Source organism: Oncorhynchus mykiss, chromosome 8 (genome assembly GCF_013265735.2).
Source record: "Oncorhynchus mykiss isolate Arlee chromosome 8, USDA_OmykA_1.1, whole genome shotgun sequence".
Lineage (NCBI taxonomy): Eukaryota > Metazoa > Chordata > Actinopteri > Salmoniformes > Salmonidae > Oncorhynchus > Oncorhynchus mykiss.
Window position 1 is genome coordinate 33828775 of NC_048572.1, and position 14526 is coordinate 33843300.

The 14526-nt window shown below is 43.4% G+C and overlaps 1 protein-coding gene across 1 annotated transcript; it reads right to left on the bottom strand.

Moving 5' to 3' along the window:
* Positions 1-2897: 2897 nt before the first annotated feature.
* LOC110529836 (heterogeneous nuclear ribonucleoprotein U) lies at positions 2898-12828 on the bottom strand. The gene is made up of 14 exons (XM_021612425.2): positions 12159-12828; positions 11112-11226; positions 9229-9308; positions 8781-8920; positions 8454-8553; positions 8081-8193; positions 7447-7710; positions 7088-7207; positions 6725-6853; positions 6309-6477; positions 5595-5876; positions 5000-5304; positions 4595-4771; positions 2898-3536 (listed from the first exon to the last, which is right to left on the bottom strand). Exons 1-14 carry the CDS (start codon positions 12643-12645, stop codon positions 3486-3488), a joined length of 2532 nt encoding a protein of 843 aa, XP_021468100.1. The 5' UTR covers positions 12646-12828; the 3' UTR covers positions 2898-3485.
* Positions 12829-14526: the final 1698 nt, after the last annotated feature.

The following is a 14526-nucleotide window of genomic DNA, read 5'->3' on the forward strand; positions in this document are numbered from 1 at the left end:
TTATTTGTCATGAAGCGTGATTGGGAAAATCACACTGACAGACATTTATTATTAAGGTATCCTTCCACCCAGCACATATACACTTGGCTTCATCTAAGCCTACATACACCTTGTTATCCTTAGTTAGCACTGTATTCAGTTGGTAATGATAAGTCAACAACCACTATTTATCTAATGACATAAACTTGTTTCGGTGAAAGAGCATTAGGCGGGGACTGTCATGGTTAAACAGGTTTGTTGAGCATCATTTACATCAGCTTCCTGACTGAGTGTGCTGGTTGTTTGATTCCATTAGGATGAGCCGGTGGCCACACACAAACCCAGAGGCCATATTTACATCTCCATGTTTACATCTGGCTTAGCAGATAAATAGGACCCAGACATAGTCAAGAAGAGAGAACTCCATCGACAATCAAGGCTCAATTGCAGACTCTGGGGGTCTTGTCATTTTAATGGGGGTACTTAAGGTTTTAGAGCTTTGGCTAGTCTGGGTACACATTGCAAAGGCAATGCCAAGAGCACCCTGTTGGGTGCTCTTGGTTAGGAAAAGTAGCTTGTGTCAGCCAGACTTCTGATATGTTCAAGAAATAGGCTGCTAGGTTTCCTCATATCACATTTTCAGATATAAAGCCACAGACTTCTGATATGTTAAAGAAATAAGCAGCTAGGTCTCCTCCTATATCACATTTTCAGATATAAAGTGAACCTTTAGGGACAGTTTCCCAGACACAGTTCAGCCTAGTCCTGGACTAAAAAGTACTTTTAATGGAGTTTCTACATTGATCAAGTCCAGGACTAGGCTTAACTGTGTCTGGGAAACTGTCCCTAGAGCACCCAAAAGGGTGCTCTTGGCATTGCCTTTGCAATGTGTACCCAGACTGGCCAAAGCTCTAAAACCTTAAGTACCCCCATTAAAATGACAAGACCCCCAGTTTGCAATTGAACCTTGATTGTCTATGGAGTTCTCTCTTCTTGACTGTGTCTGGGTCCTATTTATCTGCTAAGCCAGATGTAAATATGGCCTCTGGGTTTGTGTGACAGTGTCTGCTCCCTATGTGGCCACCGGCTCATCCTAATGGAATCAAACAACCAGCACACTCAGGAAGCTGATGTAAATGATGCTCAACAAATCTGTTTAACCATGACAGTCCCCGCCTGGAAACCTTCTCTTGGAGATGTGGAGGAAGAAGCACTTGTTTTTATTTTTTATAATCATTTACTTTATTGATCATGTGACAAAAATACGTAGAAAACATAACTGAAGCATCAACACATCAAAACATTGTCAAAAAAAAAAAAGATCTCAGCAGGAAGAGAAAAGCTGTAAGTTACTCACAACGTAATGAATTAGTATATTGAAAATATTTAGTAATATACACACTGCTGAAAGAAATATATTTTTTGATCTGTTTGGTTGGGCTATTTTTTAAACGTACATTATTATGCAGAATACTTTAAATTAGTTCACGGACATCCATTCAATTTGACATGGGAAGTACACATCACACCTGGTCATACAATTTTAAATAAGCTAATGAAACAATTACAAAATGGACTGACAATTTTGTCTAATTGTTTTCAATGATCTAGCAACACAATGTTACAGTGGAACACACATCGCTTTGACACTGCTGGTAGGCTCTTCAGCCTGAGCTATGCGAGTTTACACATTGTCGGACTACTCCGTCACCAATTCATTTGAACTGAGGGTTCACACACCTCAACAGATGTTACTGACTTGGTTTGGACCTGGATCATGTGTGCCATAAGACTGTTAGCCTACTGAGCTTAAGCCCGGGCATTAGCATTGAGAGATAAGAGCATTGGGCCAATAACCAAAAGGTCGCTGGTTCAAATCCCTGATCCAACTAGCTGAAAAATCTGCCAAAGTGCCCTTGAGCAAGGCGCATAACCCTAATTGCTCCTGTAAATTGCACTGGATAAATTACACTAAAAGCAAGACTCCAGGTCTCTAACCTCCATTACACATACAAAACTCAATGTCTGCTGTGTGTTTCAATGTCAGTCACTTCTAGTAGCAGTGAGGTTATTGGTGGGTATACACTGACATGTAGGCCTTTATTTGCTGGTGTAAATGCAAGCCGCTGTAATTTTTAAATCAACCATTTTCAATGTAGCCTACAACTGAGTGTTGAACATATGTGCTAAACCAGCCACAGAATGTATACCCTTCCATTAAAGCATAGTTCAAATTAGCCTGGTCCCAGATTTGTTTGTGCTCTTGCGAACTCGTTTGTGGTCATCGACTCTGGGAGAATCTCAATTCCATATGGCTTGCGTCCTCTCGTGTTAAAACCCATTGGATGAGAAAGAAAGAGGTCCTGCCCCTCTGACATTCTCCTCCAATGGTTGAGGCGAGAACAATTGAGATACTCACACTATTCAAAGCTTAACCTAAAAATGCCACACCAATCAACCAAAGTTTGACAAATTAAAGGAACCGCTGTTCAATTTGCACCTGAGAATCAAGCCTGGTCAGCACCATGATCAGTAATGTGTCCCATTATATCAAGAAACATACAAATCACAAAATAAATTATGATATCAAAAGGCATAATGCAATATTTAAAATGGCTTCTAATACCCTACAGAAATGGATTTGCTGTAATACTTCTTCAAAGCACAATGGCATCCAGATGAACAGGTATCTCTTGCAAAATATCAACTCAATGAGATGAACCTGTATCATGAAAAGGTGAAAAGGATAGAGTTGTGTATTAACAATGGATGAATTACATCAGTAAGTAGCACATTGTGAGATGCTAACTGTGTAGATATAGGGCGGATGTCGTTGTTTGAAGTAGCAAACCAGCCCATTGCCCATTCAAAAGGTACTTTAGGTAACCTTTGAACTCAAGTAAAAGTCATAAGCCATAGACTTCTGCAAAAAGCAAATAGGTTGTTTATTGTAAATCTACGGAGTTTAGATTACATGCTTGATGTTTTAATTAAAAATAACAAATTACTGTTTGTTGCTTATGGACTACATATACAAATCACTAACAATACTATAGCTACCATGCCTCTCATAAGATAATAACCGAAAGGAACTAAGTGTTCTCACTTCTTATACAAACATAACTACGCAAGACAATATTTACATTTTGTAAAAATAAAAAATAAAAACATTACACAGAAAATGCACAACCCTGAAAATGTCACTGAAGCAGAGGGAAAATGTTGCGGTTCGTGATGTGGTATGTTTCTCAAACATGGGATTTTTTTTAAAAGCATGTGATTTCTTTAAAATGTGGGGATCATAAAATGTACAAAATCAAATGGAAAAACCCATAAAGCTTCAGAGACTCCTCTCCTCGGATGTGGAATGTTGCTCCATCGGCTTGCGTTTTTTGTTTTCAATTTAAAAAGTGGGTTCTAGAAAAAACGGGAGGGGTGGGGCAGGGGGTCCGTGGCTAGTGGTTGGTTACCATTAATGGCCACCAGTCCTTTTGATCAGAAAGTCTTTAATAGTATCCTGGCTGATACTGCTGGCTCCATGGCTTCTGGTTCCAAAACTGGGGACACAGATCAAGGAAGTTAGATGCAGACAATAGAAGACAACTCTTAAAAAGTGACATTAGGCCTCACAATGCAAACTTTCCCAATTCGCGTTCTCAGCCTCAAAGTATACTCCACCATCCAGAATGTAGTCATAATACCCATAAAACCTAGCGGTCAAACAGAGAAATAGTTCCAATCATTTTCCATTAATTTTTCCCATAGGGGATTTTAGAAACACTTAAAATAAGGGCTGTGTTTTGCATAGGCCTACCCTGGCGTGATGTTTTGATAACCTTGTAAATCTCTAGGACAAGGTGACGTATCAATCAATATATTTGCCTGTATTTACCACCCAAAATAAAATGCTGATTATTTGCCAATGTGGCTATCATAAAGTACTACAAATTCCATGATCAACGAGACAGATGAATCGAGGCAAAGGTAAGAATCTCTGGATTAACTATCTAATGTTAGCTAAATGTAGTAATGAATAAATTGGCAACATTTCTTAAATTGACAATTCTGCGAACTGTCTTGTGCAAGTTTTAAATGGACAATCCCTGTTAGCAAAGGTGTCTGCTAGACATGACACGCAGGAGCCCGCAGGGATTTGTAGTTTTGCTAATTAGCATTTTCGAAAATCAGAGTAAATAAAGCAGAAAATATTGTTAAGTAACCCTGGCCTAGCGAGACTTACATGGTTACCAAACCTTCACGCCAGGGTAAGCCTACACGAATCAGTCCTAACTTGAAGTGTTTTAAAATCCCCTATGGGAAAAATAAATGGAAGAAAACGATTGGAACCATTTCCCTGTTTGACCTCTAGGTTATGGGTATTATGACATGTCCAGTGGACCCTATAGACCCTAGCTGCATTTACACATGTAGTCCAATTTTGATCTTTGCCCAATTATTAGAAAAATACCAATTATTTAATAAAGATCTGTATTGGTCTGCCTGTGTAAACACAGCCACAGTGTGAGAAAAAAAATACAAAAATGTGAGAACCTTCAATTGTTTTACAAGGCTAACAAGCTAGGATTTGCCCTTTAAACTCAAAATGGAGACTCACCCCTTGCTGCCAGCTCTGGTTGAAGGCCTGAGCCTTGTCCATGCCAAATCCTCCACCAGTCCTGTTGTCTCCAAATCCGCCACCACGTCCTCCACCATTCCTGCCGCCCCCAAACCCACCGCTGCCATTCTTGTTGCCAAAATTCCCACGGCTGTTGCCTGCTCTGGGCTGGAACCCCTGGGAGAAAGACAACAGACTCGCTAATAAATACACAATTGTAGCAATAACTTTTTGATAACACCTTATTTGGATAGTTCCCTAAAGATGGTTTATAAATGTAATGTATCAACTAACTATATACCAACTCTAATCCAGGTCAATAGTTTTAGCATCTACACACCTTCTATAGAAGATTATCCAAATAAAGGCCAACTTGTAATTCTCCAATGCTGTGACCAAACTCACCTGGTTGAAGTTGCCCCTGTGACCGCCGCCCCCTCGGCTCATGTGACCGCCGCCCCCTCGGCTCATGTGACCGCCGCCCCCTCGGCTCATGTGACCGCCGCCCCCTCGGCTCATTGGAGGACCACCTCTGTTCATGGCTCCACCCCTGTGGCCCCTCATCGGTCCCCCTCTTGGGGACCCTCCTTGGGGAGCCATGAGGGCGCCGCCCCTGTTGAAGTTGCCCCGGTTGGCGAATCCACCTCTGAAGGCTGGAGGGGGCATGAACCCTCTAGGGGGGCGAGTGAACCCACCACGTGGGCCTGGAGCTGGGTGGAGGCAGACATGGACACATCAGTTAGACTGGGGTTGAATCTTAATGATCTAAAATCCTCTGCTCATCTCCACTATTCAATAACTACAGGATAAATGCAAGTGAAAAAGGGCAGAGGCCCATCAAGAGGTTTGATTTTCCTTCACCTGTCCAGTCCTATCAGATCATTGCAGACAAAACAAGGAATGTTTTAGCAATTTAGCGAGACCTAAAAACGGGGTTAAAACCGGTCATGCCAAAACCCTAACCATCTGACCAATATGGCCGATAATCGTGACCTCCCACCTCCTCGGAAGTTGCCTCTCTGCTGGAAGCCACCTCGTCCACCTCCTCTCTGGCCAGGTCCACCTCCACGGTTGAACTGGTTCTTGCCTCTGCCTCCCCCCCGGACACTCCCTCCTCCTCTCTTGGGGGTCAAAGACCCCTGGTTGGGCTTCTTCTCAGCCGGCAGGGCCGCCTTGCTCTCCTCCTTGTACTGCTCCACCAGCTTGGCAGCATCCTCCTTCTGCAGCTCAGCGTAGCTCACCACAGCGAAGCTCTCACCTTCCTCTGGCAGGGTGAAGAATCCTGCACAGGGGAAAGAGTCAAGGAGATGGGGTGGTTACGAAGACAGCTTATGAACACCATCTTATGATGTCCTTCGTAGCAAAAACTAGATTTCTAGTGCTGCTGTGAAACCTGCGGTGTTCTTCCCACCAGGCCCAGAGGCAGGGGTGCAGCCCCTGACCCAGGGTTTAGGAGAGAGGGTCACTCTGCCCCCCTGATATGGCCACTCGTGACACAGACAGCCACGAGTGGGCAAAGCTTAGAGGGGGCTAGCCATGCTAACATGAAAACCAAAATAGTTTTAGGGTGCGGGTAACCTTACTCTATTACTACAAACTTTCGGAAGTCTTTTGGATTAGTGCTAAAGACGTGAAGTCGCTAGCTTTTTAGCACGGTAGGAGAGACTACTTTTAACAGTTTTTATTAGTGAAGTAGCTCAGCTCACGGCGTTACCTTTCATTTTGAGGAGAGCGTGCTCGGGCACGTCTTTCCCGTCGCTCTCGGCCTTCTTCTGGGCTCTCTCCTTGTAGTCGTCGTCTGAGGGACAGACCACCACAGCCTTCCGCTGGTACCCAGCAAATAGACACATCTTCCTCTTTTGGCCCGGGGCAGACAGGTTGGTCTGGGCAGAGGAAGGAGGGGGGATTACTTATAATGCTGACCTGTGTGATCATAAATAATGATGATTTGGACTGCTTTGTTGGCACCGAAGACCTGCCTACACTATATAATGATGTACTCATGTGTATGAGACTATTCTATGTGTATCCAAACATCTACTTTCCTATTCACAATAAGTACTAAAGGTCAGTGTTTGCGACTTGTAAGAAATCAGCTGTGATGGAATGCGATTGAATATCAAGCCTTACGTGGTCCAGGATATAGTTCCTCTTTTTGCGAGCAGCGATCTCAATGAACTTGCCCAGGAAGAGAGGTGCACGCTGGGAAATGGCCGTGAGCTTTGTTGTGTCCTTCGCCTGACGCTTCAAACTGCCAATCTACATATGAAAATGAATGGCAAAAAGAGACTAATAAGATTGATGCAGGACAGGATATACACCTACAGTGCCAAATGACCAGGGACTACATATACAACAATTAGGATAGGACTGAACGTTTAGCTCACAAACTAAACTGACAGACAACTAGGACCTCATTCTAATATGGGTGCAGAGAGAACTTACTCTAAAATACAGAGGGCCACAAACACCATGACTAAGTACAACACTGACCATCATCTTCTCCACGATGGTGTCGCTGCCCAGGATGTAATATTTCCCGGGGTTCTCCTGGATGTGCTTGTTGACCCAGGTGCTCTTTCCTGAGCCAGGCAGGCCCACCATGGCAATCACCTACGACGACACACATACGCAACAGATCAGTAAGTGGTGGAAGAAGTTATGCACGTAAAATAGTCAACATTAGTTTGAGGAAAAGGGCCCTAGAAATATGCAAATCATTATCTGATACACATTTTACTAGCCGTTTATTCTGAAATATACAGGTTGAGCTTATGGATAGATCACATTGCTAGGGAGGCCCTTGTGTCAAACAAATCACTGCCAGTGATGTTTTGGGTTGCCATAGTTACCTCGCAGTCCTTCTTGGTGTCAGGTGCCTTGGGTCCGCGGACACGGTCCTCCATGGTGACCTGCTGCAGGAAGGTGTAGCCCTCTGGCTGGGGGAAGTAGGGCGTGTCCATCTGGCCAAAGTTAAACTCCACTGCACAATTGTGGCAGATGACGTGGGGGAAGAGCGCTTTTCCTACTAGGGACTCCTTACTGGCCTGGAAGGCCACCACTGGCTCATTACCGTTCTTAGAAAAGGACATCTCCACCTCCTCACCTTCAAAGTTCTGCAATAGAACATTTTACAGCTTGTAGTTTCAATGTACAAAATATAACATTGACCATTGAAAATGTGAGGTGCTAATGAGGAAGTTATCACCCCACACTTAGAATCCCCAAACACAAATACTGGTTGGTTTTGATGGGTTTTTGTGGACATAGATTACCTTCTAAACAGAAGACTTTGAAGACAGCTTACATCACTGACCATATTTTAAAATAAATGTCATCTAAATGCTTTGTTTTTTTGGGACGGGCCTCAGTGATGAGAAACTCGACACCACATGCAAGTCTGAACATTCATTTTAAAAAATCGGCCTGTGTGTTGAGAATATTACGTTATTGCAATTAGTAAGGCTAAATTAAGAAAGATCTTACAATGAGGCAGCAGATGACGTCATTCTCATCATAAGTCTCCCCGAAATCTTCAGTCACGCAATTGGTGGTTTTCTTGCCTTTGCCAGAGTAGGCATAGGAATGCTCCTCCTCACCTGCAATGACATAACTCACGTCAGACACGATACACACAGCTGACTAGGTGATGTAACTAAAACTAGGATTTTGTCATAAATTTGGTGATTTTAGTGTTTCTGCACTCATTCCATAACACTGCATTGTTGCCTTGCAAAATACAACACACACAGGCTTTGTTCCAGTTCCATGTCATGCTCCCTAACAACCTCTAGAGGGTGCCAACATCCCATAACAACCATTATCTTTTTGAAAAACAACAATGCCATTGGAGACTGACCAAGGAGCAGACTGCCAGTAGCTAGGGACCATCCAACCTGGACCTCATGGATGTCCATGTTCTTACTGGATATGTGTTTCACTGGGATTTTCTCAGTTATCTGTAGGCAGAACATTACATTGGTGATGTTAGCAGCAAATGGATTACATCAGGCATTTAATTGCACAACCAGGCGATGAAAAAGATATCAAAAAAAATATGACCCTTTATTTAACTGTGTAGTGGTGCTTTTAAATTATAAAAATGGAGATAAACCCATTGTTGTTTGTTATCCGAGGTCAGAATGTTATGAATTCCCAATTACAAATGAAACGCAAACTGGGCTACCTTCATCTCGTAGCAGGCCTTGCCCTGGGACAGCCCGTATGAGGCTCTGCCCCCGGACCACAGGTAGGCAAAGCTCTCCATGGTGAGAGAGGAGGCGCTGTAGCGGTCCCGGGACACCTTGAAGTGCAGGTCGCAGTTATCTGGAACACAAACAAACAAAAAACACATTAAGTTCCCTCTTCTCGGTCCCCTGACACATCTAGATTCTGGTGTCATATGCCAAAATCGTCCCCTAGGCCCTATGCGCAATGCACTAGCGGAGATTAGAGAATATTGGAACGGATGTAGGCAATATAGCAAGCTAATCTTCACAAGTACATAGGGGCAGTAGTAGGGGCTATGATTTGGGATTGGTGTAGGCATATTACTTCTGCACAAGTGTTTGTAGAGGGATTCATTAAACCCAGCGACAACTACACTGTCCAGCTACACAACAAACATGACTCACAGTTGTCCAGGCAGACTGTTGTATCATCAAACTCCTCATCTTCCTCCTCCAGGGGTGGCAGTGGAGACTTGAGACTAGGCCTGAAAGAGAACACAGCCAGTCAGTCACAACATCAGAGAATTAGAACCTTTCTGACGGAACCTGAATACAATCGCAGGGACGGCCATCCGGTTGTGACCTCCCGGAAGAGAAGGAGAGGTCCAGCAGTGGAAAGAGTCCAGACTATGGGCAGAAATGGAACTAAGCTATTGGAGTCTTTAGGTTTTGACAATCACGATGAAACAACATCACTTACCTGCAGTGGTCCACTGGTGCCTTGGATAAACATACAAAATAAAATTAGTCCCAGGGGCTATATTTCTTATTATAAAAAGCATCAACAGCCAAAAGGCCTCAATGTGGGCAGAAACTGTGTTTATGTTTTGGAGAATGCTGAAAGGTCATGCCGTATAAAGGGCTGCTGGATATATTTAACTCTGTGTGGAGCTGCTCTCACTAAAGGTCAAATCTCACTGAAGCTGCCGCTTCATGTTCACGGAACAGAGGCTCGCAAGCTAGCTCCACGTAGCCTATAGGGGCTTCAACTGTGTGGCAGGGGTTCTAATACCCCAGCGACTGTAGTGATAAAAAGGTGAACTTGTTTGGAAATGTTGTGCCACACCGACTTAAGAATAAAGGCCTTCAGAACCAGAATCAAGCTGTTGCCAAGTTGTGTTTATGAAACTAGCTTTGAAATATTTAATAGGAGTATCACAACATGATGAGTGTGTCCAAAGCATGTAGACTGAAGCATTTTCAGAACTAAACCCTGCCTCCGGCACAGGAGGAACACCATAATGCAGCGTTGCTCTTCAATCTTTGCAACAAAACAAGTTAAAAACCTGTTCTTGGTCATATTGCACAGTCCTCACAATGGCCACTAGTGCTGTACGGTCAGACGCAATGGCCTCTCTCAACATTGGTCAGACCACACTCAGACCAAGGAGCATAAGCCAGGGGTCATACAGTATAGTGTGTGGTTTAGCTAACAGCTACGAGGGGCTCTGCTCCAGTCAAAGGATCAGCCACCAGGTGATTTATTTGTTTACACAGGCTAGATAACCGCTCACTGGGTCAATGAAAACAAAATAGGGTTCCAGATACACACATGGGGGAGGGGGTGTCGTTTCCCCAGATACAGATCAGCCTAGTCCTGGACTAAAGTTTGTTTAATGGGGAATATCCATTTGAATTTATTTTAAGTCCTGGACTAGGTTTAAGTGACCTGTATAGTGAGAAAGCATTCCTGTAAAAAAACAAAACATCAATCACACGGAATATAATGATGACATGGTGGAGAGAGACATGATTTGACATAAAAGCAAACATTCAAAAAAAGACAATGCGAGCAGGAACAATGAGCGGTCAGTGGAGAGCACCCATCTCCAATTTGCGGAAAAAAGTGATACGCCCGGAAAAAAGTGATACATCCTTGTGCCCTTACGCGACCCCCCCTCCCCCAACCCATCATCTGCTACTCTTCCGGGAGTTTTTTTTGGAGCAGCTTTGCGTCACCCTGTCAGTGTACACAATAAGCCTTTCTGCACAAAGAGAGTGAATGTTGAACAATCAAATTCATAAACTGGTGTTCATTTCTCTTACTAGATTATGCAGTCCATAAGGGGTGTATGTGGGCACTGCATGTGTAATAATGGTAAGGTTCATTTAAAAGCCAGGGATGACCCTCAATTCAAACATGTATGAAACTTACATAATGTTGACAGAAGTTAGTTAAGTGAGGGTTTTGGCACTAATTAATGCATTGGCGCTTAAAGCCAATACAGTTCACATAGCTGTGATGGCTCTTCAGACATACCGAAGGCCATTTTGTCTCCCATCCTTACCAGCTGTATTTGTTCTCTTCAATAAATTCAAAGTAGCCCCTTCCATGTTCCTCCCGGCGTCTCTTAACACCCTTCTTATTCTTCTGATCAGCATTCGTGTCTTTGTCCGCATCCCCTTAGGAAATAAAAGAAGAATATAATGAGGTGCTCCTTTATTGAAAGGATAGGTCGCACTGTGACTGTGGTGGGGCTGGCCCACAGAAGACTAACTTGTTGCCCATTACATTAGGACCCCATTGCCTGTCTGAAGTTAGACAGAAGTCTACGGCTGTTTTGACCAGAGAGTAGGGTTGATTACAATGTAGCTGGTCAACAATACAGATCAAATGTAGAGATGTAAACAATCACGACAAAAATAGTAAAATAGGCACAATAACCCAGCTACGGCTAGAGTTATTAAAATGGATCGGGAAATAGACCATTGTCAATCAGTCCCTGATGTTGGGGTCAATAGTTTACTGAGGCAAGTCAGTGAAGAGACGAAACTGAACTGCAGGCTATCCTCCATTGACCCCCTTCCTGCACAATGCCATACGCGGCTAGCTTACGAGTTAGCTTGACAGCTAGCTAATCCTTGTTCATTCAGTTAGTTTACACAATGTTTGTTTTTAGCTAGCTACATTTCTATTATGACCAGTTTATTGGAACCCGTTTGTAGACGCATTTAGAATACTCTTGAGTAGTAGTTAGAACCACGAGCCTACCAAAACCAGCACCTGTCGAATCTTGTCCACTGTCTGCTAGCGTCGCGAGTTAGCTATCCTAGTTAGCAAGCATTCTTTTGTGTAGTTGCTAGCTATGCTATCTAGCTAGGCTAACCAACCAAACAGAAGAAAATACGTATAGGGTGAGGCCAATTGTGTTCTTCGTGTAGTAGGACCAGGTGAAACAATATTTACATTGTTTTAGCTACACTAACCTTAACTAGCTAACAAATATACATCGAAACCAATTTCGCGAACGCACCCGACATATTATAGGCTAACGACGTTAGCAAAAACATGTGACACCCAGCCCAATCATTTTCGAATGGAACCAGCGACTCACCCTCTGCTGGATGGTCTCCAGGCTCACCATCTTCTGCGTCCAATGTAATTTTCTCCATGTCGTCCACACCTTCCTTCAGCATTGGATCCATTTCTTCCTCTTCTACCTCACCCATTTCGTCGTCCTCCTGGGCCGCGTTCTCTTCCTCCTCGCATTGGTTCACGACAGCGGCGTCTCCCTCTCCGTTTCCATTCTCTTCCTCCTCGTTGGCATCCATGCTTTCAACGACGGGGCCCTCGTCTTCTTCATCTTCCCCCATGTCCTCTTGGTCATCAGCAGCGGCGGCGGCGTCGTCGTCTCCCTCGGGAAAGCCTCCCTCCGCGGCCTCCAGCCCAAGGGGAGAATCTCCAGCCAGGGCCTCTTCGTCAAGCGCGGCCTGCAAACGGTCCATCAACTCGGCCTTCAACCCCTTGTCCGACAGCTGACGCTTTTTCAGCTCGTCCTTCAACTCGTTTACTTTCAGTTTTTTTACGTTAATTGAACTCATTTTGAAAAATGTATAAAACACTAAACTGAACCACGCTGTTAAAATAAAGTAAAATTACAACAAAGACGGGAAATTTTGTAAAGGACGCTATGCAAGTTCACGTATTTTTAACTGCGCCAAATGGCAGTAGCGTTAATAGTCCTTTTCACTGGCAGAAGGGGTTGTGGGCGCCAAAGCGAGCAAACCCCTCCCGTATTCTCCCCCTTCTTCTATGATATAATGGTGGTCTGCAAACCAACATTATAGGTGCATACCGCCACCTACTGTTTTGGAATGTGTGGTCAATCACGGTTTACAACATTTCTAAATCCTCCTATCTAACGCAGTACTTCTGAGAAAATAAAAAAAGAGCCCTACTAACTTCTAATAGACCTCCCCATCCCCCAAATCCCTTCCAACCACCCAACGGTCAATGACCCTACACTTCAATCTTTCCCTCTCTTCAACATACTTACAACAATATAACAACACATGCTCCACCATTTCATCGGCCGCACACTCCAGACACAAACCATTCACATGCTTGCCAGCCCGATGTAATGACGAGTTCAATGTATAATGTCCTAAGCACAATTGAGCAAACACCACCTCTTCCTTCCTAATCTGACCTTTGAGTCTTGGTCCACCAACCTTTCATTGGAGGGCATACAAATGCCGGCCCTTGGGCTTAGAGTCCCATCTCTTCTACCACACATGGCTCTGATCTTACATTTGGCCTCACCTCTACCCAGTGGAACATTAATATAAGTTATATCTAATTTCTAATTTTGGCTAACTGGTCTACAATTTCATTCCCTTCCACAACCAAATGTGCTGGGACCCAGCAGATTCTCACATGAATACCTCCAATAGTAGGTGACTCCTATTAGATTTACCTGATGATAAACAATTTAATACCGATAGAGAATCTGAGCATATTATAATTCTTACAGGTTGTACGTCCTCCACCCACTGGAGGGCAACTACTATCGCCAACAGTTCAACTGAGTATACTGTTAGTCTTCTACCCCTCCCGTATTGTTCTTATTTTTGTGCGTTTCCGGCAGACTAGATGCTGTATTGCTGCCTTTCTCAGGTCGGAGTGTGAATTACACATTTAAGTATCTAATAGCCTCACAATAAAATTAGCAATAAAATGCTAATTAATTACTTAAAAATCATACAATGTGATTTTCTGGATTTTTGTTTTAGATTCCGTCTCTCACAGTTGAAGTGTAACTATGATAAAAAATTACAGACCTCTACATGCTTTGTAAGTAGGAAAACCTGCAAAATCGGCAGTGTATCAAATACTTGTTCTCCCCACTGTATATACAGTTCCAGTCAAAAGTTTGGACACATCCATTCATTCAGGGGGTTTTCTATATTTTTTATTATGTTCTACATTGTAGAATAATAGTGAAGACATCAAAACTATGAAATAACACATATGGAATCATATACAGTAGAAACCAAAAAAGTGTAAAACAAATCAAAATATATTTAATATTCTTTAAAGTAGCTACCCTTTGCCTTGATGACAGCTTTGAACACTCTTGGCATTCGCTCAACCAGCTTCACCAGGAATGCTTTTCCAATAGTCTTGAAGGAGTTCCCACATATGATGAGCACTTGTTGGCTGCTTTTCCTTCACTCTGCAGTCCAACTCATCCCAAACCATCTCAATTGATTTGAGGTCAGGTGATTGTGGAGGCCATGTCATCTTACCCAGCACTCCATCACTCTCCTTCTTGGTCAAATAGCCCTTACACAGCCCTTACACACCACTTCCAGTGCCAACAGAGATGGCCGCCTCGCTTCGCGTTCCTAGGAAACTATGCAGTATTTAGTTTCTTTACGTGTTATTTCTTACATTGGTACCCCAGGTAATCTTAGGTTTTA